This window comes from Rhipicephalus microplus, chromosome X (genome assembly GCF_043290135.1).
Source record: "Rhipicephalus microplus isolate Deutch F79 chromosome X, USDA_Rmic, whole genome shotgun sequence".
In the NCBI taxonomy this organism is placed as follows: Eukaryota; Metazoa; Arthropoda; class Arachnida; order Ixodida; family Ixodidae; genus Rhipicephalus; species Rhipicephalus microplus.
In genome coordinates, this window is record NC_134710.1 from 19,565,584 (window position 1) to 19,593,302 (window position 27,719).

The following is a 27,719-nucleotide window of genomic DNA, read 5'->3' on the forward strand; positions in this document are numbered from 1 at the left end:
TCTATTATACAAAGCCCCCATGCTAACCGAGTTGCCGTTTACGTGTGCAGGTTGTGCTTTCTCGACTCGAAAAAACAATCGCATGGCTACCGTGCCAGTCGAGGAGACAGTGGTCCCGGAAGGGGCATCGCGAGGACCTACAGGGGACCAAACTGGAGGCAGCCTAGACGCCGGACACGCTCGCACTGGCGGTGAATGCAAAGTGCATGACCACGATCCAGACATCGTTACCTACCGCAACAGCGACAGTGGCGCCGGATGCTACGAGTCGGGTGGCAGCACTCGGAGAAGCAACGAAGGCGCCATAGCCACTGGAAGCGTTAGTAGTGCTCATTCTACCAGCCCCGTCTACTGTGCCCCGAGCATCATTGCTGACAAACCCGTCCATGCCCTAGCCGGCGACGCCATAGAAACCTGCAAATACGGAGCACGTGCTCGATCTTACACGACTGAGGCGACACCATCAACCGCGATTCCGGCCGTCGGCAACGCTACCGACGATGACAGAACCCCTGCTGCTGCTGCCCCTGGTGGCAAGAACGGTAACTGCCGGAGCGGCAAGACGACCACTGTCCGTATCGAGCCTTCGCTAATAACCCCGTCGATGCGTTGCACCATATTTGTCGACAACATTTCTGTGGACGTCGAGGAAGATCAGCTGAAGGCACTGTTCAAGCCTTACGGACAGGTTAGTCCACTGCTGCGCACGTTGTACATTGCTGCATGTATTGCTTATTACATTTTATTGTTTTCAACATGTTTTGTCACAAGATGAAAAGTGCGACTAAAGGCAGCTTAGACTGTCTACCAATAGTACTAACACTTATGTATGTTTTCAATAGTTGCATGAACGTTCATTAAAGGAAGGGACCTTGCGACACTTCGTGAGCATGTTCAGAAAACGTGGTAGATCGTTAGAGGCTTCTGAAAACATGCGAGCTGAATGTTATAGCACAGCACGCGGCCTGGAATTTGCAATTAATTCTCAAAGGCAGTTGAAAATTGCTTCATCTTCTCTTGACAAATGACGCTACTTGCTCAGAATTATTACGTCCCAGGTCTAGTATAAGCAGTTAGCTGATTTGAGCAAGGCACGTTCAAGTCATTTCCGTGTCCGCCGCGGGAGGCTGCACTAGTGCATGCGTGCGTGCGCGATAGTATTGAATCGTCGCGCGTTCAAAGAAAAAAAATGCAGAAAGTCACAAGGCGCGCGCTACGCCATTTCTTTCTCCTTGCCATTCCTCCCTGCTTAGCTTACGGCGCTTTTGTCTCAACCAGAGATGAGAAACTTTTGAAACACCGCTGGTACCGGATGGCTCTTAAAATTTTTACGACAGTGGATTCGTGAGGCAATGAGCTCCTCTAGTGAACTCATTTCGCGACTACTTGGTAAAGTACTGAAGGGCTCCTTTAAAGAGCTATGCAATAAAAAGGAGATGCACTGAACAGGAAGAGAAACAAAAACTTTATTTCTAAAAAGGTCAGTCAATAACGTCAGTGATTGCCTGTAGCCCCTAGTCGTCAGCCGGAATCCCTTGAGACACGTTAGCAGCAAGGGCTTTAGTGATGATGTCTTGCTTTACATTGGAATCTGGGCTAGGGAGCAAGGCCTACCAGGATTCTGCCGTGTGTGAACCATCGTTCTGGCTCGAACATGTCCACACTATGTGGACTGAATCTGCTGCCACCTGACCACGAAATTCGCACTGGCACCGGAAAACTTCTGCGAGCCACTTGCTTTTAAGTATGGGGTTTCGAAAAACTCCATGTGTAACTTTTGCCACATAACCTTGTCTTTCTTACAGAGCAATCTAAAAAAAACATTTTATAGCTGCATTAGTGACAGTTTGCAACACGCACTTCGCATCAAAGCCTTTGTAGCCTTGAAGCTTAGTGAACGTGGACTCTCTATATTACAATGCGCAAGTATTTGCGTTACTTGAGATATTAAACTGAAAGCTCTACTCTCACAGCCGTTCATCGCATCGTAATGGCCTTGACCTCCCGTAGCGAGAGTGAAGCAGATGGGACGTCACGCCACGTGTTCTTGGGACAGACGTCACAGCCGCACTCGCTCGGAGCCTCGCCGCTTGGTACCCCGAGGTGGCTGAGCAAGGGGCAGCATCTAAAACGTTGGGAAGGGGCCAGTGCGGTTGCCATGCAAGATGGTCAAAGAGAAAGGGTGTATACACAATTCCCACGATCTATTCGCGGCGAGATTCGGCTATATGCTGCAGCACTGTTCCTGTGAATGTGTGGATAGGTGGTTCACGGCGCATATACAAATACACACGGCACTCTGTTGAAAGTAGTCTAAACCGATTGTCGGCGGATAAAATGTGTTGACTGCAGCTTACTGTTAATATCTACGTTCTTCTCTACTGAATAGGTGCACGACACTTATGAAACGTTAACATTACCATCGAGTAAAGTGCATTCTGCCTTTCATAGGGATGCTCGCCCTGGGTGACTCTCTTCACACTTTCGCACTAAATCATGCCTTTGCTGTTGTTTGTACGTGGTTAGTTTGTGTTCTGTTTGCTAGGCACTGCTATAGCATGACTTAACTACTTATTTGCATCTTCGTCATCTACATACTATAAAAAAAGAGAAAGAAAGATAGTAGAAAGCCCGCATATCTGTGCGATTAGTTCACTACTACCATTCGCACTTTGTACGCATATGATTTTTTGGCTTATTCTGTTCGCCATGAGATTTGAGACAGTCGATAAGTCTAGCCAGGAAAGCGTAGTGGCTGACGGCACTTTCCGCTACACTGCATTTACTACGTGTACGCACATGTTCTTGTACCGGTAAAAATGTGAAAAAAATTATATAAGAGTTGAGCAGAAAGCTTTCATTGATGGATTACGTGCATGATGATGTGACAACAAAGGCCTGCATGCTTTTTTTTTTTTAGAAAAAAAAGACTACTTCTTTCCTTTGGTCACTAACAATGCCACACAAACGCTGAAGATGATGTAAAAAAGATGAAATTTGTAGTGAAATCGTACGGCAGTATATATAAAGCGTGCTGTCTGAATTAAATTGCTATGTCTGGGTTCTTTAAAGCATTCTTAAATCTAAGCACATGGTTGCGCACGGTAACTCAGTTTTAGGTACAGTTTAAGACCGATGTGTCACAGTTTAAGTGATAGTAATAATTCTATGAAGTGATACCACAGGCAGATAAACACAAGTAAGGCTCCTAGCGTGATCGATGAACTACAGTGCTTTAGTTGTAGACCTACCAACAGCATGCAAGTGCGTGGCCTAGAGCCTGTTTTTTTTGTTTTTTTTACAACCGATTCCCTATAAAATGTTGCATTCACACATCATTTGATAGTCTTCATGTTTGGGAGGATGCCAAGAGCATTTTGCGATGTGCTTGAAGCAGAAAGTGGCTTCCACTCTGAAATTATTTTGGTGAATGGTGGGTATGACGACAGTAAACAGCATTCTGGAAAGTTGCACTCGCCGAACTTATTACAATGCAATAGCAGCCCAGCAGGACCAAATGCTTTCGTACGTCGATTCAGGCATACGTAGAAACAGTTACACTCATGCTGATATGACCGAACAAACTACACTTTGAAAACTTGCATGACGCACGTGCACATAGAAACATGACTTGGCTAGCAGACGACAAAGAGCTAGCAATCCACACTTCGCCTCTTCAGGCAGCTGCCGCCAGGCGGTGACTCTGCTTGATCTCGCAGCCAATAGGTGGTGTGCCGTGCAATCTAAGATGGCTGCGGAAGAATGATCAACCCCTGAACTTGGATAGGAAAAGATAGGACACACAGACGTACACCCCGTGCCGCTTTTGCCGAATGAACAATTGAATGTTGAATGAATGTATTTCCAAAGTACTTTCCCAAATGATAGGAACTGGTAAATGTTCGGTACCTCATTTTTTTGCCGTAGTGCGAAGAGTGGTGATGTCAGATGATCGACCGTGCATCGACGACGCCTTGCGAAATCCTGCACGTGCTACAGAAAAACTGCGTGAACTTGAAGGGACGTATGGACTGAACGCATAAAGAAAAAAGTTAGAGTGGACACTCCTATAGACCTCGGCCCAATCGATCCTAGTGCACCTGATGGTTGGTGAGAGCAACTAGCCTGCGCTTACGATTTTGGTTTAACTGGCGCAAATTTTGGATTACTGTGCACAGTCAACGTTTGTTGATTTGGCTATGGCGAAAGTTAATGATTTCAAACCACTTTTTTTTGCCCAAGTTGCAGGGTTATAGTTTGTTGTTTTTATTTAGCGATTTCTTACTTTGTATAGCTCAAAATTGTTCTTGCGAATCGAGGTCATGGCGTAATCTTCATTTTGATTAAGTTATAATAGAAAGAGATGCAGATATTCTTAATTCACAACGGCTTTATTCATCGTGCTTGTTTTTCTTTTGAACGAGCGGTCAATCTATATATCAATAAAAGAGACAGGAGACAGAGTATCCGCCTGTTTTTATTCCAAGGCAAGGTAGAGGCTGAGCATATAAAAAGCACAAAATGAGAAGGACATCACACAGAAATGCTTTGCTGCGCTGAATACGTTGCACAATGTTCAGATCTTGCCACCGCATATAGCCGCAAATTGTTTTTACTGTGATAGCAAGTATATGGATTCTCTCGGCTGGATTTTGCCGCCGGCGTCGGCGTCGCTCATTGTATATGTATATGTATACATGGGACCTCTGCCTCCTGAATACGAGGTGCTGACCACTCAGCCACTGAGGAGCAGCTCCTTATTCAATTTTCAAACGGCAAGGCTTATATTTACCACTTACCGCTGTTGGCGTGCATCTCGGGGGGGAAAGGGGGGGGGGACCACGCTTTGCGGAATTGCGGGCGCGCGGCATGGTTCTTTCCGGCCGTGCCAATCGCCGCGCTCCCCAGCAAAACCAGCGAGTATCACCTCATGTGCCTGGCTGCCACGAGAGGGCGCGTTTAATGTGGGTTCCTCGAGTGGCGGAGACCACGGCAGAAAGCAGTGAAGAGCAGCGGAGACCACGGCAGAAAGCAGAGCACGCGGGATTTCAGCGTGCGCATGTTTTTTTTTTCCGTGCATGTAAGCAAATATTATCGACAAATGTCCTGTCTGCACTGAAGGTAAATATTTTTTTCTGATACTGTTTTTATTTTGGTTGAAGTGGGGAATGAAAGCATGCCAACTGCTGAATTTTTCTTATATAGATCATTGCAAGGAGGTATTATTTCGTCTGTGGCAGAGGCATTTTAGCATTCCCCGTTTCCGGAAACGCATATGTTGGTGAAAACTGGACTAGTTATTGTCGTTGAATCATATTGTCCTCCTATTATTAGAGACAGTTCTACTATTTTATTGCGTACCGATATTTATCAGGTGGTCAACAGAATTCTACTTACGTTATAGATAGTCAAGTGCCCTGATCGTGTCACTTATTGCGATAAGTAATTTTGCCAGATTATTGCGAAAGGCTAACGATTAGCCGACCTACATTTACTTCCTATGTCCTTCGCAGTGAAAGTGCTTGAGTTATTATCTTCTTTCTTCATCTGTATTTTGATTATGTTTTGGTAGCACAATGGCAATATCAGCATCGTGTTCATTTACAGTTATCTCTACTACATCCAAATTAATGGGTCGCACACGCGGCCGAACGGCGTCTTTCAGAAAACCAAGTATTTGTCGAGGTAGACTACCGGGAAAAACGCGCAGTGTTTCATACCAGATACACAGAACTGCGTGTGGTGGTCTTCTTCAACAAGCGAAAGATCTCAATGTTCGTTCTTACATTCTTCAACACCGTAGAACTCACAGTGCGAATGGGCGACCATAAGTGACCAAAGCGCACTTGTAACCAGCCTGTGGTCGTCGCAGAGCCGGTGATGTTCAGTCCAGGCTTAGTCTAGACCTCCTCGTTGTCTCCTGGTTCTGCAGCACGACGGGAGGTAGTTGGAAAGAGAAACTAGGGAAGCCTAATCATTCACTGCGCGCATATGCCGTCGTTTCGTTTATTTATCTCTCACGCGCCGAACAGTGCTTTGCTCCTCGTTGAGAAGTCCCACTGAACGTGCATCATCTATAGGGGAGACCAGAAGTGGCGAGCACGGCTAGACGGCAGGAGTGCCAATCTAAGAAGCGAAGAATGCTTCTAAAAAGCAATAAAACCACGTCGTGGCACAGCTGTGATTACATTACGGCGTCTGGGAAAATTCTCGAAATAGCGTTACAATGAAAAACAGCGCATTAGTTCAATGAGAGCAAGAAGAGTCCATTCTATCGAGAGTAAAAAGTATTCCATGAACGTAGATTGTGGCACTCTTCTGATCTCGCTTGTGAATCGGGTTGCCATTTTTCTTTCTTCTTCGCTACTGCCCCCCCACCCCTACTATACAGCCCGCGAACATTGAAGTATAGTTTCGAGCACATACCGGTCTTTTGCAGCTGCATCGCAATTTTAACTGCTCTAATATGGGCAGCGCCAATCTACAGCAAAATAAAACATCATTTGAAAACAAAACGGCTCAGTGTTGACTTTGCCTTTCGTACTCCTTGACCCGGCATTTCCAAGCGAAGACAAAGTTTCATAAAAGTGCAAAACTATTTTTTTCTCCCCACGCCAGCAGCGCGGCACCCTTTTCGTCCCAAAGAAAGAGCCCCACGGTGCGGAGAAGAAATCGGGCGACACCCGCCTCTGGAAACACGCGTTCTCTATGCGATTGGGACGGCCGAAGAGAAACCCTAAGAAACTCACCGCGCGCCCGCCATCTTGGAGGCCATGGGGAATCAAATAGTATTATATAGGTGTTCTGTGGGCAACTATTGTGTGTTCAGCATTATCAGCAAGATGGCGCAATGAGCGTGCGGCGGCTACAGCTACTGTATATGCTACCTTTAGGTAGCATATCTGCCTAGCATAGCTTTCTAACGGTAGCATTTAGAGTAACTCTAGCGGCGGCTCTCATGCATGCTTGGACGATTTCTCGCGCGCCCTTATCTTCGGCAGTGACTGCTACGACCTGGTGTAAATAGCGAAAATGCTATTTTCACCCAACTTGGCTTAGATCTGTACAAAGCTATGGCTTTTGGAGAACAGTGGGTCAGGCAAACTGAAGTTTTCTGCAGAGTCAAATCTGCTTTACTCAAGCCACTGTAATCTGGTTCTCTGGGCATATTTTTTTGCGCGTGGCGTGCTGTGGCTTTTGGTTAACAGTGGGTCAGGCAACGTCAGGTTTTTTCGGCGTGTAGTGTGTGTGCATGCGTGCGTGTGTGGGATCAACTGCACAGGATCGCGAGTCGTAGTACACATTTGTGTTGTGCTCGACGCGTGCTAATTGCGATGTCCTTGTGGTGGGCGCGGACACTGCAATTGTGCTTATCGTTGCCCATGTGCTTGACAAACGTGGAGAATGTTGGCAGCACTTGAACTTGCTCTCCCTTGCATTAGTGACCATACTTGCACAGTCACTACGTGCTTCAGCGTTACTTTTGTGATTGCTATAATTTGATCTTTTTTTTTCTTGTGAGGTGGCAGCGTTCGCTGTACAAATTTTATTGAATGTGAAAGTATGTTTTTCACTGTGCTTGATCGTATGCTTTGGTAACTTGCTTTTGACTGTTTTGCCGTGTGCTCATCGAATGTATCAATTAATCAATGAGTGGCATTACAGCCATTCTATTGGTCAACCAGGCTGATTTTCTCTCTCGGTTACGCCATGCAAGTGTTACATGATGTAATTTCGATTGAGATTCTGATCGTGATTGCAAAATGCAGAAGTGAGCCGTTCATGGTTGAGAAACACGAATCAAATTAAAAGAGCCTGTGTGGCACTACTCAAGCCTCATACAGCTGCACAATCGGTAGTGTTACATAAACAAGTGTTCGATGCCTAGGTATGTAGTACGTGCGGTTTGCACCCCGCAGGTTTTCCTGCTTATGGGTGCTTCATTTTTAGGCGTAAAATGACACCCTTGTAAGCAACTAACAAACTAGTATCAATCCCTTTCACAGATAAAAAATAGATAAACACCGGTTTTGTTTTTACTGAAACTGGAAAGTAAGTGAATTTCTAGGGGGGAGGGGGGACTTCATCCATATAGGGTGACAGCAAAAAAATAGCTGAAAAAGTGCCGACTTCTTTTAGTGTATAAAAATATTGTACAACAACATAATTTACTGTTTGAGACTTACATATATGATTGAAGAAAGGTGACTGTGGTGTATTTAAAAAACGCACTAAATGACATTAAACATGTGGACAAATGTTGTACGCACGAATGTATGTTCAGAGAGCTGGGCACACTCATTTTTAGGCCCTCGACCACTATGGCCGTACCAGAATTTTTAAAACAATTTAGTAGAAGTTTTTCAGACTATTTGCGCCCACGGCACGAGTAGTCTGAACCCGAGCCTACGGGATAACGACGCGTATTCCAAAGGGTCCCAATCAGTCAACTCAGTGGACTGGGGACTGTCACCACCTATTAAACATCGTACAGTGACTGGATGCATTGGCCGCCTAGTTTGTTTATCATATTTATATGCGCAATAGCTCGAGGTAACCACATTCGTGACATCACCTCGAATTTGGTCCATGAAAATAATGCTGACTCTGTTCTATGGACTGGAGTTAAAATTACACCGATTTGACCCGAAGTGAAAATGGTGGAAACAAAAGTATGTGCATTACTTAGCCCTTAACTGTCCTGTTTCAATCCGACGGAGTGCTGTACAACTATCTTTATGTGGATTCACACTTGAAGATACGCATGCAAATATCACTTTTATGTGCACGAGGTGTTAATTCCTATTGACATGCTTGTCAAGAGCCACATCCAAGAGGTTCGACACTGATTTTGTCATATATATAGCTAACTTTTGACAAACACACCTTCGATTAATACTCATGCATGCAGTTTGTTTAGAATTTTGCATGAGCTGCAGTCGCAATCTAAGCCGCGATTCTTTAGGTTCTCTTCCACAACATGCTCAATTTCCAAGATTGAAAATAAAAGATATATGCCTTAGTTGTTTTAAACTGAGTGTTATATGCACTCATTCATTTATTTGCATTCACTTTCCTCAGTACGTAACCTGAAGCAACGTGTCATTTGCATGCAGCATTCGGGCAAAAGTCAATAATTTTCCCTAGGATTTATCAAGAAATTCATGTGTCGCAATGTTTCACAATGAATTTTTAATGTGCATATGCTGGCACAGATTTACATGACTATTCGTACTTGTACTGCATAATTCTTATTAACTAGTGCAGTGGTGTTATGCACTTATTATTTAATTATATGTACTATAAATCATGTTAAAATATATGTGTAAATCAGTTTGATTTATCAGAGTATTCTTTTATTTATACATAGTCTATCAGGGTTTTTTGCATATATGCGTGCACTTTTTTCCCCCTGCACATATGTTACCAGTTATGCTCTAATTTTTTTTTGATAATGTTACGTACTCATCCTCTAGTTGACCAATAAGCCCTGCTCGCTTATAGGTGTACATATAAATTAATAAAATGGCAGTCATTATTTAGGCATTGAAATAGGTGCACGCAAACGCAAAAGATATCTTAATTCAAACTCAAAATAAACTTCTCTTATCCAGATAGAAAACGGGGATGGAGCTACAGATATTCTCACAATCATAAAATACATTCGTGGTCGTTATACACATATCCACACATATGGGGAAGGGACGAAGACAACGTAGTGTTTATTTGGCTTCACTGCAGCACAAAAAATGTCACACGGTGAAGCATATTTGCTTTGCGGTAAAGCATGCTTGCTGTGAGCATAACGAGAGCGACACTTCCTGATGTATTCAACTTGTAAAAGCTTCTTGCGCAAGCTCCCACTAAGTTTGAAAAGCGCGATTGAATGTGGACAGAAAAGAACACACACACATACACCCGCACAGAATAAACATCCTTAGTGTACGATCATTGATCGGAGGTGTGCCTATAAAAAATCTAGCTATATATGTAACGGAAGGTATTGGACCTCTTGGGTTGCTCATGGCAAGCAGACTAATAGGAATTAACACCTCTTGCATATCAAATTGATATCTCCATGTGCTTTTACAGGTGTGAATGCACACACAAATGCACGGATTGTAACATGACAATTCAGGGCTAAGTAACGCACATGTTTTCGTTTCCACCGTTTTCAACTCTGGCAACAATGGCGCAGTTTTGACTTGAACGAGTAGACCAGAGTCAACATTATCTCTAGATACCGAATTCGTGGTGACATGACGTGGTTATCACAAGCTATCGCGCATACAAGTATGATAAACAAACTAGCCCGCTAATGCACTTCAGCTGCTTCAGCTCACACGCTTTGCGTCCAGTACGTAGTTAGGTGCATATCTTTCATCAGGCATTCAGAACCGCTTCTCATCTGACAATCTAAGTCGTGCAGTATCTATTGTCATGTTTGTTTATGATGGTACGCCATTTTATGAGAAAAGTAGCCATATCAGCTGTTTAAAGAAGAAACTCCTAAATCGAGTAGACTTGCGCACATAAAACCAAGTTCACTCGATCACACGTATACTAATATGGATTATGGCCATCGCGACCACCAATAATCTTACCATCAGTGGAACTGAACTAGCATTACCGCGGAGGCTTGGATTGGGAGCTAGCACAGTAATGAAAACTGTGTTTGTGCGTGTAGTACACGCTAATAGTCTACAACAACCTAGAAGTTTCTCGAAAATTCTGGCGCTGCTTGCGCCGATCAATTTTTCATCGGTCCAACCCGATCGTATAAAAGTTAGAAATAAGCGAGGGTGGAATATCACCACTGCTGTATACAACCAAATCTCTTTCATTGACTCATCAACTTTTATACACCGGCTGGAAAAATCAACCATAAACATAAGTTATACAGTAAACTCGTCTGTTATACCTAATACAGTTGTGATAGTCACGTTGGTTTCACAACATGTTGCTGTTAATTATCGTCTGTACGTATTCCTTGCACAACTTGTTTCATTTGCAGTACAAGTACATCTTGCAACAATATATATGTCCGGGTGCAATGTGCATAGTGCATCTTGGGTTCTCTCGAGAGAATTCAATATGTACTAAGCATGAAGTTTATGTACCTCCAATTAAAAAAAGAACTTGGTTTCCTGATTCATGAACTGCAATGACCTTTGTTGTGCAGTGACGATGCACATGTATGTGCACTGCACGGTAAGCGATATATGTGACCATACTTAAAATCATCTGCAGTACGATAGCTAAACAGTACTAATTCACTGTAAGTCAGATTCTTTCAGAAAGGTATATTTCAAGTTTTTAAAAAATTAAATACCTAGAATTTGAAAGACATTTCTTTTTTGTCTAGCTTTGATGATTGATATGTGGTGTTTAACGCCCCGAAACCACCATATGATTATGAAAGACGCCATAGTGAAGGGCTCCGGAAATTTTCACCACCTGGGGTTCTTTAACGTGCACCAAAATCTAAGAACACGAGCCTACAACATTTCCGCCTCCATCGGAAATGCAGCCGCCACAGCTGGGATTTAATCTCATGACCTGCGGGTCAGCAGCCGAGTACTTTAGCCACTAGATCACCGTGGCGGGGCTCTGTCTAGCTTTAGAATTGCTTGCATATGCTTTTATAACTTTTTGGCAAAAGTGGCATACTTAATTATACCAGAAGTAATTGGCTCTAAAAGGAATGACTTCCATAGTTTTTGTGAAGCACTTGTTTGAAATGTGCTTGGTGGCACTTGCTCAGTGCATGCAGGTGTGGAATACTACTTTTTTTAGGAGGGAATAACAGCGCTGTCGATGCACATGCTGTGTCTGTAATTTTTACCCAACCTTTTCTTCATTGAGTGTTGATCAATGTTGTCCTCATAAATGCATGGCTTAATCAAGTCCATGCAAATGCAGGCTAATAATTGAGACACTTGATCAATGTGACCCAGCAAACATTGCCCTAACCTGACGCAGTATGTTTTGGCTCTATTACGAGTCACAAGATTGCTTGGCAGAGACACATGCTAAAGAATGACTGGTATATAAATCGTAACAAAAGGAAATAAGTACAATGAGGACAGCATAGGTGCAACATTGCTTGTATTGTAACCTTGGTCTCTGGTTTTATCCGGTTCCCTGTTGAAACAACCACATATGCTCTGTTCTTTATTCAAAATAATGCAATTAGCAATTAGTCATCAAATTCATACTTATTCCTGGGACATACTTATACTGTAGAGAAGAAGGTGATTTACTTTGCCGTGTTTCATACATCGTTACAGCAGTAAAGGGGCAATGCATACACCCGTGGCATCAACAAAGCCATAGAGGAAACCAGGGTATGAATATTGCTTTATTTTAAATACAGAAAATTGTGATATCCTATTACCTATGGGTGCTAGGTCTTCGAAATTCTTTGTCCTTTCTTCTCCAGCTTTAACATTGCTGTAGTGCTTTTAACTTCCTGCAAGAGTGGTATACTCATTTCATGTTTTTTTTGTTATAGAACCTAGACATACCAGAGTGAAGCTTCTGCCCCTATTCTTAACTCTGAAATCAATAACTCCATCACTTATTGTGTGGAGCACTTTTTCGCAATGTTCTTAGTAGCACACACTCAGCGTGTACTATACATTTATTTTAGGGTGGAATCGTGCAGCACTGTAAATAAATGAGAGAGAAGGCAACAGATACATGGGTCTGCCATTTTCACTTTATCTTTTAAATATGGTGCTATTTGATTTATTTCTCATAAAGAAACTGCATGGCATAATTCAGTCTTGGCAAATGCAGTGCAGTCCCATCTTGAAGCAGGCTTCTGTACATAATTTTTGTAGAGCAGGCAGGGCTGCAAAAAAAAAAATAAAAGTTGATTCAAGCTGGAAATGCAGGATGTTTTTTCCCCATTGTGTATCAGAAGATGCTCAGCATAGACGCATTATAAAAAATGACTGGAGAAATTAGTCATACCAATGGAAAATAATTATACTTAGCAGGGCATTAATGCAGCATTGTGCATTATTTTGGAAATAGTTTTTATCTGTTTCTTTGTTGATGCAACCACATAATTAGGTGTAACATGGAAAAAACTCCACTAACAATTTTTCAACCGAGTTGTAATTCGCACAAGGCTTGCTTCATCGTACATTTACCGTACAGCAGAAAGTTTGTTTTTCTTTGCTGCATTGCATAAAACAGGGCTACAACTGTACATGGACTGTGCATGCATGTGTGGCATCAAAAAAACCACACAGGAAACAGAGTTATGAATATCAGTTTATTTTAAGGTGCACAAGAATGTCATTCTACTTTGGTCCTGACAGGTAAGAGATCGAGGAAACCAGCTTTTTTTATACACAAGAAAACAGCGAGCTCAGTGCTTGCTGCCATACTTAAAGGTGCGTGGCTCAGTCTGTTGCAAGCGCAATGAAGCAACACTCTCAACTGCCAGGCGAGGAGACGCTCTGCAAATCAAACGCGAAACTTCACAACTTGAGTTCGGCTGTAAGCATGTTTTGCGCTGTTCCTGTGCTGGAAGTTTATGCTGATGTCGTGTGAAACGTCAAGGAGACCTTTCTCGACAGTCGGGAATGTCTGCAGCACGTGCATTGCAGACTACGGAAGCAGCCTCCTCAGGTATGTACTATTGCGATTGAAAGAAACATGAACAGCCGAAAGCATTGCTTTCGACTCAGTCAAATTGCGGTGTGCCTTGGCTGTAACAAGGCAGAATTTGTGCTGTAAGCCGGCGTCAACGTAGCATTAAAACCTGGTTCCAACTTAGCTCATGCACCGCATGTGTATCAATCGCCAGTCCTGCTGAGCACTCGGAACACACACGTGGTGCAAAAGGGCCAACCAGAACAGGATTTTAAAATGCTAGGGTGACGCCGGCCGAAAGCACATGTAAATTCGCCTAGTGACAGTTAAGACATGTCGCAGTTCGACAGGGTCGTAAGTGATGCTTTCCACGCCATTCACGCATCGTGATAGTAGGCCCCTATGGTTGTACTAAACATGCGCGGTGCATGCATCCATGCGTGAGTCGTAATACGTATACCCTACATGCGGCCTGCGAAAGAGTACGGCAATAGTTTTGTGCCTCATACTACAGGCATACTCCGCACAAATCGCTGCTATAAAGTGAAACAGCTGGAGTCACGCTTGAATAAACACAATAAGTTTACTTACTCGTACACTTCACAGGGCTCGTAGTTTTTCCTGCTGATTGCGATTATATCCTAAGGCGGTAGAGCTCGGCGTTTTTCGTTGTAGACGGAAATTTGTGCAATCGCAAAACACCGCACCGACACGATTCCCGCGATGCGCTGTGAACTTCACAGGCAGAGCTCAGCAATCTCTTCCTCTTGTGCTGGTTGTTGTCGCATCACATGACAGCGCAGTGTCTCTTTTTCTCTTTACCTTTTTTTTTCTCTTTGTCTTTACCGTTACTTTGCTAAATATGCTTTGATACTCGGATGGTGCACACACACTTATCAAGACCAAATTGGAAGATCATTTAGAACATAGTAAAAGATTGTGCATGTGACAACCTTTCCCATATTTCAAGAGTGGAGCTGTTTAAGCAGAGCAGTGGTGTGTGATGGGAGAACAGAAATAACTATCATCATGAATGGGCACATGCTCTCTTTGGCCTCTTGTTCATCTTTGTCCTGCTGTGCTTCGCTCCCAGTACACATGCGCCGATACGTCCGACATGGGATGCATTAATGAGCGCAAAAAAAACTAAATGTTGGCAAGAAAAAATTCTCAATGAGACGGCATTCGACTCTATGTACTGACAATCCGAAAAAAAAAAAAAACGAGTCGGTTATACAGGCACGCTAGCAGAATTTAATATATTATAGCTTTTTTTTTTAGTGTGCAAGGGGGTTGGAAAGATAAGTGAGAGTGAGGAACAGGGAAAAAGGTGGGGAGAGAGCAAGGTGTCGCATAGAAAGAATGAGAAAGAAACAGAATCAAAAATTGAGGGAGAAAGGTGAAAAAAGAGAAATAGAATGGAATCTAAAATAAAGAAAAAAATAAATTGTAAGAAAGAATACAGAAATAACAGATAAAAAAAAAGAGGAAGAAAAAAGACTAATAACAAAAATAAAGAGGGTTATTCAGTATCACTTATTTGAGGCTTGGCACCACTATTGCAAATCTGCCTCGATTTTTTTGTCACATTGTTATCACGCGAGAACAACACTCGGCACTGGCTGCGGATCAGAGGCCTGAAACACGTGTCCCGCCGACCTTTCTTGAATAACCAAGCCTGTACAAAACACTCCGAAGCCAATACTTGTACTCTAATTAAAAAGTCAGTTTTCTATTTGTGGCTGACCCCGCCGCGGTGGTCTAGTGGCTAAGGTACTCGGCTGCTGACCCGCAGGGCGCGGGTTCGAATCCCGGCTGCGGCGGCTGCATTTCCGATGGAGGCGGAGATGTTGTAGGCCCGTGTGCTCAGATTTGGGTGCACGTTAAAGAACCCCAGGTGGTCTAAATTTCTGGAGCCCTCCACTACGGCGTCTCTCATAATCATATAGTGGTTTTGGGACGTTAAACCCCACATATCAATCAATCAATTTGTGGCTGACTGACGAGGCCCTGCGATTTTCACCCAACTTGGCTTCTTTCACCCAACTTGGCTTGGATCTGGGCATCGTGGAACATTGCTGCTTTTTCTTAAAGTTTACAAGGCCGGTTCAGGCAACCTATAGAAGCTTTTCTGTTGATGAAGGCACATCGGGTGTATTTTTTGCGTGTTTGTGGTCGGCTCGGTGTTCACGTCGTTGGCGCACACTGTGATTGTGTTTGTGATGTGCTTTGTGAACGTGAATAGTTAGATTGTGTTCGCATTTGGAACAGCTGAATTTTGTTGTTCGCCTGAGCTTCGGTGAAGGCCACGATGTCTAGGACTCGTCAAACTGTTTCAGTGCTCTTTGACATCCGTGATATTTACTTCTGTTGTGTGTGCGGTGGTGATGGTGTGGTAGTCCGTACGTGTTGCCAGTTTTGCTGGATGTGCTTGTAGTTTTGCGGTTTTCACGGCCGTTCGGCAACCTTTTTGGATTCTTGCGCTTGTACGTCGTATACTTTATTTTACAAGTGTAGTAGCACTGAACTCGTATTAGCTGAGCTGTTAAAAGCGTGGCACTTTAGCCCATACATCATTCTGAAAAGCTGCCGACCATTTCTGATTTCAAAGTACAGGTATCAGATGTAATTTCGATGGCTATCCGGTCCAAGTTACCTGATTACGTTAGATGCGGAGATGAGTCAATCACGGTCCAGAAATTTACTTTCAATGGAAAATGCCCATGTGACACCCGCAAGCTCAATCAAGCCTCGCTATTCGCTTCCATGGCTGCACAAGCGACGAAAAAACATTCGACTTTGAGCGTGTGACTAGCACCTCACAGTTTCTGCACATGGAGCAACATATGTGGCTGCGGGCTAGGTGGTATTTCTTACTTCAAACTGCTTAGCGCTAAACATAGCAGCACAAGTGAGACGAGAATTAGCGCCGACATCCAATTGAAATTTATCTAAACTCCCAACTGTGTTACCTACACCAGAGATAAAAACATGCTTATGCTAAAAACAAAAAAATCGAAGTGAAGCATAAAATCACAGAGACAAAAAAAAAAAACGATGTTATATGCATTACCGAGTGCGGCGGCACCGGAAATGGTTATATGCACTACGATGCATGCAGCGCCACGTCGAGAAAGCGGTTGCGGTTGGAAACTGTGGCACCAGTGTAAAGGTGTTCTGTAAAAGCACGCTGAGGCAGCTGACAAGACATGACGCACACGTGGATATTTAGAGATTTATACACACTGTAACGGGTGCTTAAAGCTACGAGATGAGTGCTTGTCTCGTGTGCCTTCTGTCCTTGTCCCAAGTTCCTAAATGCTGAAAATTGACGATTGGGGCTCGACTTGCTCGGTGATATAGGCTAGGGCGCCCGTGACGATAACCCCGCCGTTCGCTCAGAGCGACCTGCAAACTCGCCGTCGGCGGAATGTAGCGTCGGTACCGTTAATTACTAGTAACGTTCGCAAGTAACGTTCGCATAACTAGTAACGTGTCGCAAGTTTTACTCGCGTAGCTGTCTTAGATTAAAAGGATTAACTTATAGCCAGTAATTTACACTATATATCGCTCCATTTATCTTGCTGGTGTGTAACACGACCGTGACCTTCAAATTTCCCAGTAATATAAGGTTAACAGCCCAGCAAGCCCGCAATAAATTGTCAATCTCTGGAATTACACTTGAGGAAGTACAAGTCACGTTAGCGAACTCACGCTTCAACTTCGCCGCTGCCGATGAGAGATGCACGTTGACTACGTCGACTGACTTGGTTGATTTCTTAACAAAGTATTTATAATCACTTCAAACGAAGAAACACATTTTCAAGAGCTGTAAAAGACTGAAATCTCTCTCACATTTTTATCGTCACGGTTCTACTACGAGTGTCCACATGGGCACTTGATATGACACCAAGGCGAGGTTTCCACGAGCGAAGGTCAGAACAAAATGCAGGCTAATGCACGCGGTGGCAAGCTATCACATGTGCTGGTAACCCGAAAAACTTTCGCCGTAGTGTGCTAGGTTACGTTCTTGTACCCGCGCCAACGTAAGATCTCCAGATAATTCTGCGGGTACATTACGCCGCCACGTCGGTCTAGGTGGTGGTGGCCGGACGCCTGAAGCCAGTGGCCGGATTCTCATAGCCGGCGCCACAACGCCTCGCCGAGCAAGTATAGCCCGGTTTGTTGATATGTTCGCGTTTGAAAAACATGTTAGGCAAAAACTTGGTGTGGTCAGGGCTGAATGTAAAAGTATACAAGTGTTAAGTTTACTCGGCTTGATGAATGTGCGAACTCGGGACAAACACAAATGAAGACGAGCGCTCGCTTGCGTAGCTTCAAGCACCACTTACAGTAGCGAGGTGTTGATCTTTCGTAGTGCGTGTAAATATCTACGTGTGCATCATCTGCTGTTGGCTGCCTCGACGCGCTTCGGAGCAGGATTTTGACTGCAAGCACTTTCTCGACATAGCACTGCATGCATCGTCGTGCATATAACAACTTCCGGTACCATCGCACTCCATAGTGCATATAATATTGTGCTCGTATAACCGACTGGTTGTTTTTGGATTGTCAGTACATAGATTCGAATGCCGTCTCATTGAGAATTTTTTTTTTGCCAACATTTCATTCTTTTTGCACTCATTAATGCATCCCATGCCGGACGTATCGGTGCATGTAAACTGGGAGCGAAGCGCAGCAGGACAAAGATGAACAAGAGGCCAAAGAGAGCATGTGCCCGTTTATGATGATAGTTATTTCTATTCTCCCATCGCAAACCACTGCTCAGAATAAACAGCTCCACTCTTAATATATGAAAAAGGTTGTCACATGCCCAATCTTTTACTATGTTCCAAATGATCTTCCATTTTGGTCCTAAGTGTGTGTGTGCCATCCGAGTATCAAAGCACTTTTTAGTGAAATAAAGGTATTTTGATCGTTTGGATCTATTCATCTATCTAGCTGCCTATGTCTGGGTGCTCGGGTGATCACCTCTTTTACTAGTACGTACCAAAACTGGCATATGAGTGTATGACAAATATGACATGCGTCATGGCTTGAATGACATGAAATACCTGTCACGTAGATCATGAAACCCTTTCCCATACACATCTGGTGCATACCCATGACCCATGAAATCTGCGCGTGTCCTGCAGGTTATAAGCCCAAAGTAAGGCTTTATTCTCAAGTATCACTAAAACAGACATTGGAAATTTTACCACGATAATTTTAAAAAGCTTATATAAAAAAATCCATTGCCTGTTATTAATTAATGACAATGCCAGAGATTAAAATATTTCTAGACCATACAGAATGAAAATCACAGTTAAAGCCAAAAGTGAACTTAGGCTTTTGTGAAGTAGCCAATTTTTCAACCCCAGAGCCACACGACTGCTTCAAGTTGCGTCCACCAGGGTGGATCAGGGGGCTAAGGTGCTCGCCTTCCGACCCAAAGTTCGGGAGTTTGATCTCGGCCACGGTAGTCACATCTTTACAACTTGTTTACAATGCAACAAGCGAGTACACCTACGAAGAGTTGTTATTGTTATTGATGAAGTGTTAGCCACAACGAGCTGGTTCAGGCAGAAACCCGGCAAGCATGAACCAAATGAACGTTGTCTTTTTTCACGCTGGCACATAGCTGGCGCCGTGTTGCTCCAGTACATATTATTCCCTTTGCAAGAGGGTACTTAATACACGAATTCAGTGTCTTACAATGTCTCAATTCCGAAAGCTTGATTACCACATGTATTCAACTTTAAAGGAAAGATTTTTGTCGTGCTTCACCTTGCTGCAGGGAGCAGGAGAAGGTGCATTGTCATTCATACTATGGTATACACTGTATTCTATCACAGATAGATTTATTGTCCTCTTGTATATCAAGTGGTCTCCAATGCACCCAAACAACACTCGTACATTTAAAGCCCCACATGTTGGGTGCCTTGTCTAGAACTGCATTCTTGCTATGGCAAAGGGGCTAAGAAAGCATCTGTTCTTGGAAAACAACCATGAAGTGGCTTGTAACGAGCCTCTAATCAGTGTGTTTTATTTCATATGATCACCATGTTGCACAAATCACTGGCTCTTGCCTTCTTGCTGAACGAGTTTGCAGCAACGAAGAATTTTGTAATTTGTTCACAGTATGTATGACAAAAGTTGGATTCGTCGACCTTTTACCTGTCAGCATCAAAGTAAAATGTGACATTTTTGTGTGCCTTAAAATAAACTGATGTTCTTAATTTTGTCTCCTGTGTGGTTTTGTCGATGCCACTCATGCATGCACAGTTCATGTATATTTCTAGCCATTTTTTATGCAATCCAGCAAATAAAAACAAACTTTCTGCTGTATGGTAAATGTACGATGAAGTAATCTCTGTGCGAATTACAACACAGGTGACAAATTGCTTGCAGAGCTTTTTCCACATTACATGCATTATGTAGTTGCATCAACTAAGAAACAGATAAAAACCAGTTCCAAGGTAACACACAATACTGTATCAATACCCTGCCGAGTATAAATATTTTTTATCGGTATGACTAATTTCTCCAGTCATTCCTATAATGTGTCTATGCTGAGCATCTCCCGATACACAATGGGGAAAAAAGATCCTGCGTGTACAGCTTCAATCAAGCTTCTTTTTTTTTTTTTTGCAGCACTGCCTGCTCTACAAAAATTATGTACAGTAGCCTGTATCAAGATGGGAATGTGCTGCATTTACTAAGACTGAATTATGCCATGCAGTTTCTTTATGAGAAAGAAATCGAACAGCACTATAGTTAAAAGATAAAGTGAAAATGGCAGACCCATGTTGCGTCTGTCGTCTTCTCTCTAATTTATCTACAGTGCTGCACGATTCTCCCCTAAAATAGATGTGTTCAGTAGTACACCCTCAGTGTGTGCTACTAAGCATACAGTCGCCGACCGTTTATTCGGACGCCGAAAATTCGGACATGCCCGTTTATTCGGACATCTTCGTGGCACCGCCACTCGCCCCATTGAACCTAATGTAAACTCACGACCGAAAATTCGGACGCCCCGCTGTGCGCCGTTCGATTATTCGGACTCAGTTTGACTGACCGGATGCGTCGCCGTACGCCATGACACGCTGATAGGGACGTTAACAATACGTTTGCTAGGTTGCCAGCACTGATATGCTGCACTAGCTATGGATGGACGTCGGGCCAGTGTCAAAATGCACGCAGAAATCGCCATTGCCGATCTCAAAGGCTATGTTTGGCGACACGTTTTTTTTCGGTTTTAGCCAGTCGAGCGGCCAAGCCAAGCCACTTACGGAGTCTGTTCGCTGTGGCGTTTGGCGTGGTTTGGCGTTTGTGTCAGCGTGTCAGTGGTGTCAGTCAGTTGCTTCTGCGGGTAGGCCTGATTCGTCTTGTTTCTGTGTTATCGCTCTCTTGTGTGTTCCGTGGCGTGCTGAAATGGCTCCGACGCCACCCGTTGCTGCGCCGTCGGGAGTGAAGAAACGCGGCCAACGTGGGAGCTACAAGACGCTCACGATGGCGAAGAAAGCGGAGATAATTCGCCAGGTAGAAGGCGGCCGACCTCAGTCTGAAGTTGCTCGGGAATTTTCCATTTCCAAGCAAACCGTCTCGGACTACCTCAAGCAGAAGGCTAAGATCCTGGAGGCAGCTGAGAAAGCGTCTGCGGGTACGCAGAAAAATTTCCGGGACGGCAGCCACCCGCAGCTTGAAGAAGCGCTGAACATGTGGTTGAGTGCCACGGTGGCTAGGAAAATACCCGTGTCTGGCGATCTGCTGAGACAGAAAGCAGAGACGCTCGCCCTGCGCATGGGTATTACCGGCTGCAAGTTCAGTGACGGGTGGTTGCGCAACTTTAAGAAAAGGTACGACCTGGCCTTCAAGCGAATGTGCGGCGAGAGTGGTTCCGTCGACCAAACGCTCGTGACCAACTACCGCGCCGACAAGCTGTGCGCACTGCTGCGCCAGTATCCGCCAGAAAACGTCTTTAATTGTGACGAGACTGGACTTTTCTATAAGATGCTGCCCGACAAGACGCTAGCTTTGTCTGGCGAACCCTGTCATGGGGGGAAGCATAGCAAGGAGCGACTGACAGTTGTTGTGGGAGGCAACATGACGGGGACGGAGAAACTTCCGCTCCTCGTGATAGGGAAATCAAAAAATCCAAGATGTTTTAAAGGCGTCAAATCACTCCCTGTGTGGTATGAAGCGAATTCGAAGGCGTGGATTACGCAAAACCTCTTCGAACAGTACCTTCGCAAGCTCGACCGCCGGTACGAACAGCAAAATCGCAAGGTGCTGATGTTCGTCGACAACTGCGGTGCCCATGGGCATATCGACAACTTTAAGGCTATGACAGTGGAGTTTTTGCCGCCTAACACGACAAGCGTGTTGCAGCCCATGGACCAGGGCGTGATCAAAAACTTGAAAGTTCATTACCGGTCGCGCCTCCTGAATCGTGTGCTGTTATGCGTCGACAATAACAAAAACTACGTCGTGGATGTTCTGACGGCCATCAGCATGTTGTCCGATGCCTGGAAGTCAGTGACTCAGGAAACGATCCACAACTGCTTTCGCCACGCAGGATTTATTACTGGGATTGAGGAGGACAGTGCCACAGGCCAGAACCCCGCGGTTGAGAGTCCGCCTACCGCAGCAGCGGACATTTTGGACGACCTTCGTGCTAGCGGGGTCGATGTGGGGGCGGGTACGTTTGAAGAGTTCGCCAACTTCGACAGTGCCGTTTTGCCTTGCGCAGAGTTGGACGATGACGAGATCGTCCGTCAGGTCTGCGAGCCGGCGCTGGCGGACAGTGACTCCGACGATGACGCGCCGCCCGCACCACAGCCATCAAATGCGGACTTAGCGCAGGCCATATCGATGCTGTTGTCTGTCTACAGCGACGGCCAGACACTCGCAGAGGTACAGGCCGACGTGGTCGCGCGTAAGCGTGCGTGTATGCAGACGCGCATAGACAGTTTTTTCGGGCGATCGGGCCAATAAAAGTGCTTTTTTTTCGAGTGCATCCGTTTTTTCGGACTCCCGATTATTCGGACTTTTCGGCGGTTCCCGTCGAGTCCGAATAAACGGTCGGCGACTGTATTGTGAAAAAGTGCTCCATACAATAAATGAGGGAGTTATTAATTTCAGAGTCTAATATAGGAGCAGGAGCTCCACTTTGGTATGTGTAGCTTCTATAACGAAAAACTGGCCCTGTATCTGCATGTAATCTGCAAATGTCATCAAAAGACGATAGTCTTGCATGTGGAGAGAGTGAACAAGACATTTATTTGATGTTCTGCGCAAGGAAATCCGTGAATGGTATTCTGGAGGCGCTGCGTCAAGTGCCTCGAGCGTGCAGTGGAGGTGAACGAGCGCATCAAGTCATGTCACACTTGAGACATACGCGCCATCTGGCAGTTTTTTTAAAAACAAAGCGTGTGGCTCCGAGACCGGTGTGCGCGCCCATCTCAGAGGTTATAAGGTGTAGAACACAAGGCGACAGGTAGGTGCCACTACCGTCTTGTTTTAGCAAAGAGTTGGAAACACTCGTGTTTCCATGGCAGCGTTGCATGGTCAGCGCACCGTGATAAGCGGTACAGTCCTTAAAATTACCTATGTATGCCTTTTCTAGTAAAAGGCTCACATACAGAATATATACGTGTTGTTATGGTGCCCTAGACATGCACAATAATTGCTTTTTAATTAGCGATTGCACAAGCATGAACGCTCAATCTTGAGCAACATAGGTGGGCGCTGCGGAAGGGGTCAACTGTTTCAAGTATTTGATGCCATTAAGAGTGGACAAACAGACAAATGTACAGACAGACAGACAAAAATTCTTACGTCGAAGGTCCCCAAGAAAGACTATCGTCTTTAAAAAACAGAAAATGAGTATACCACTCTTGCAGGAAGTTAAAAACATGCCAGAAATTCTAAATCTGAAGAAAAAAGGACAAAGGATTCTGAAGACCTAGCACTCATATGTAATAGGATATCACAATTTTGTGTATTTAAAATAAAGCAATATTCATACCCTGGTTTCCTCTATGGCTTTGTTGATGCCAGGGGTGTATGCATTGCTCCTGTACTGCTGTAGCCATGTATAAAACACAGCAAAGAAATGCTTCCTTTTCTACAGTATAAGTACATCGCAAGAACGAGTATAGATTTATGCTCTCTTTTCTACAGTATAAGTACATCGCAAGAACGACTATGGATTTAGTGACTAATTGCTAATTGGGTTATTTGGACAAAGAACAGAGTATACATATGTTGTTGTTTCAACAGGGAAAGAGATCAAACCAGAGACCAAGGTTACAAGCAATGTTACACCTAAGCTGTCCTCAATGTAGCCATTCCCTTTTGTTATGATATATATACCAGTCATTCTTTAGCGTGTGTCAATGCCAAGCATTCTTGTGACTCATAATAGAGCCAAAATATGCTGCATCAAGTTAAGGCAATGTTTGCTAAGTCACATTAATCAAGTGTCTCAATTATTAGGCTGCATTTGCATAGACATAATTTAGCCATGAATTTATGATCAGCACTATATACAGAAAAGATGTGGTGAAATTTACAGACACAGCATGTGCGTCCCATTGCCTTCTCTCTGTTTCATGAACAGCGCTGTTATTCCCTGCTAAAATAAGTAATATTCAATACTACACCTGCATGCACTGTGCATGTGCTACCAAAAACATTCCAAACAAGTGTTTCACAAAAACTGTGAAAGTCATTCCTTTCAAGGCCAATTACATCTGGTATGTAATAAGTATGCCACTTTTGCCGAAGTGTTATAAAAGCATATGCCAGCAGTTCTATGTATATACATAAAGAAAGGAAGTGTCTTTCAAATGCTAGGTATTTAATTGGTAAAAAAACTTACATATGAAAAAGAATCGGATTCGCAGAGAGCTGCAGTTGTACTATTTAATTAGTACTGCAGATGACTTCAAGTATGGTCACATATCTTTTAATGTATGTGCACATACGTGTGCAACATCACTGCACAATAAAAGTTGTTGCAGTTGATGAATCGGGGAACCAAGTTTTTTGTATTAATTGGAGCTACATAAACTGCATGCCTATAGTGCATCTTGGGTTCTCTCGAGAGAACCCAAGGTGCACTTTGCACCCAGACATATTGTTGCAAGACATACTTGTACTGCAAATGAAACAAGTTGTGCAAGGAATACGTACAGGCGATAATTAAAAGCATGATATTGTGAAACCAATGTGACTATCACAACTTCATTAGTTATAACAGCCGAGTTTATTGTATGACTTAGTTTTTATGGTTGATTTTCCCGGTGGATAAGTGTAGGAAATTTGTGAGTGAGTCGTTGAAAGAGATTTGGTTATATACAGTAGTCGTGATATTGCACGCTCGCTCATTTCTTTTTTATATGATCGATATACCCATGAAAAATTGATCGGTGGACACCCCGTCAGAATGTTTGAGAAACTTCTAGATTGTTTTAGACTATTTGCGTGTATGACACGTACTAGGAGTTAGGTTACTAACACAGTTTTTATTACTGTGCTCCCAACGTGAGCCTCCGTGATAACACTTTTCTTCTTTAAACAGCTGATATGGCCACCTTTTTCATAAAACGGCATACCGTCATAAACACACATGACAATCGATACGGCACGAATTAGATCGTCACATGAGAAGGGGTTCTGAATGTCTGACGAATGATATGTACAAATACATCAAACTATATATAAAGCATGTGAGCTAGCTGATGTGCGTTGGCGGGCTAGTTTGCTTATCATACTTGTATGCGCGATAGCTTGAGATAATCACGTCATGTCATCGGGAATCTGGTCTCTAGAGATAATTTTGACTCTGGTCTACTCCTTTCAGTCAAAATTGTGCTGTTGTGACCAGAGTTGAAAACGGTGGAAACAAAAACATGTGCGTTACTTAGCCCTGAATTGTCATGTTACAATCTGTGCATTTGTGTGTGCATTCACACCTGTAAAAGCGCATGGAGATATCAATTTGATGCGCAAGAGATATTAATTCTTATTAGTCTGCTTGCCACGAGCAACTCAAGAGGTCCAATACCTTCCGTTACATATATAACTAGATTTTTTACAGGCACACCTTCGATCAATGATCATGCACCAAGAATGTTCATTCTGTGTGGGTGTATGTGCATCTTTTCATCTTTCCGCATTCAATCACGCTGTTCGAACTTAGTGGGAGCGTGCGCAAGAAGCTCTTACAGGTTGTATATATCAAGGAGTGCCGCTCTCGGTATGCTCACAACAAACATGCTTTACCGCAAAGCAAATATGCTTCACCGTGTGACATTTTTGTTTTGCAGTGAAGCTAAACAAATGCTACGTTTTCGGGGCATATACGATCGGCCCTTCCCCATGTGTGGATATATATGTGTGTAATGACGACAGTGGTATTCCACGAATGTGACAATATCTGTAGCTCCAGCTCCGTTTTCTATCTCGAGAAGGGAAGCTTACTTTGAATTTGAATAGAGATATTTTGCATTGCATGTATCTTTCGGCACCTAAATAATGACTGCTGTTTTATTAATTTATTTGTACACCTATAATCCAGCAGGGCTTATTGGGCGACTGGACAGTGAGTAGATAACGTTATAAAAAATTCAATTGACTAAGCGTTCAATTGACTAAGAAAGAAAAATTGACTTCAATGGTCTGTCCATCTATCTATCTAGCCGCCTATGTCTGCAGTGGTTTCTCTCGGGATCACTCCCTTAGCTTTGGGTAAATGAAATTATTATGGGAGGGTAAGATGGTTTGACGAATATGATTGTCCACCAGGTCATGAATAATGCTGCAATCCCATCACATATGTCGTCAAAACCTTTCTTCCAGATGTGTGGCACACATAATGCAGATATGCGGTTTATTATGTGCCACAGGCGATTTACAGTTTATCTACCCAAGAATGGCAAGAAATAATATTGGTAATTTTAACATGACAACATCGAGACAAATGTCAGTTCTGACCCTTGAAGCATTAATTAGAGCATCAAAGCTAACATGTGCAGAAGGATAAAAAGGCACGTGCAAAAAAAAACCTGATAATTTCTACGTGAAAATAAAACGGCACTCTGATAAATCGAACTGATACACGCATATATGTTAACATGATATATAGGTCATATACATCCAATAATAAAAATATTAAGTGCACAACACCACTGTGCTAGTGAGCAAAAATTATATATATATGCACAATTACGAATAATCATGTACATTCATAATGTACATTCACATGTACATTTAAAATTCATTGTGAAACATTGCAACAAGTGAATGTCTTAATAAATTTGAAGAAAAATAATTAATTTTTGCATGAATGCTATATGAAAATGACGCGTTGTTTCAGGTTACATACTGAAGAAAGTGAATTCAAATAAATGAATGAGTGCATGGTAGCACTCGATCAGTTAAAACAAATAAGGTGAATATCTTTAATTTCGATCTTGGAAATTACGCATGTTGTGGAAGAGAACCTAAATAATCGCGGCTGTGGCTGGTGCAAAATTCTAAACAAACTGCATTTATGAGCATTGATCGAAGGTGTGCTTGTCAAAAGTTGTGTCGGACCTCTTGGATGTGGCTCTTGACAAGCATGCGAATAAGAATTAACACCTCGTGCGCATCAAAGTGATATTTTCATGTGCTTTTTCAAGTGTGAATCCACATAAAGATAGATAGTTGCATGTACAGCACTCTGTCAAATTGAAACAGAACAATTTAGGGCTAAGTAACGCACATACTTTCGTTTTCATTCCTTTCACCTCTGGTCAAATCAGTATAATTTCGACTCTAGCCCGTAGTTCAGAGTTAGCGTTATCTATAGAAACCAAATTCTGGAGATGTGACGTGGTTACCTCGAGCTATTGCGCATACAAGTATGATAAACTAGCCCGCCAATGCGTCCAGTCACTGTACGATGTTTAATACAATCCCTAGTCCACAATGTTGACTGATTGGGACCCCTTGGAATATGCGTCGTTATTGTAGAGGGTTGCGTTTAGAGTGTTGTAGGCCCGTGTGCTCAGATTTGAGTGCACGTTAAAGAACCCCAGGGGGTCGAAATTTCCGGAGCC

The 27,719-nt window shown here is 43.4% G+C and overlaps 1 protein-coding gene and 1 long non-coding RNA gene across 7 annotated transcripts in view; one reads left to right on the forward strand and one right to left on the reverse strand.

Annotated features, from left to right (window-relative positions):
• The window catches only part of LOC119175694 (uncharacterized), an 82,022-nt gene that overhangs the window by 40,673 nt on the left and 13,630 nt on the right, over nucleotides 1-27,719 (forward strand). For all 6 annotated transcript variants that reach the window (XM_075881907.1, XM_075881905.1, XM_075881906.1 and 3 more), the window contains exon 2: nucleotides 51-688. In XM_075881907.1, coding sequence (XP_075738022.1) covers nucleotides 83-688 — 606 coding nt within the window. In that variant the 5' untranslated portion in view covers nucleotides 51-82. The remainder of the gene's footprint in view (nucleotides 1-50; nucleotides 689-27,719) is intronic.
• On the reverse strand, nucleotides 12,708-14,643 carry LOC119175695 (uncharacterized). Its single transcript, XR_005110337.2, has 2 exons — nucleotides 14,200-14,643; nucleotides 12,708-12,856 (listed from the first exon to the last, which is right to left on the reverse strand). It is a non-coding gene; the product is annotated as an uncharacterized LOC119175695 (long non-coding RNA).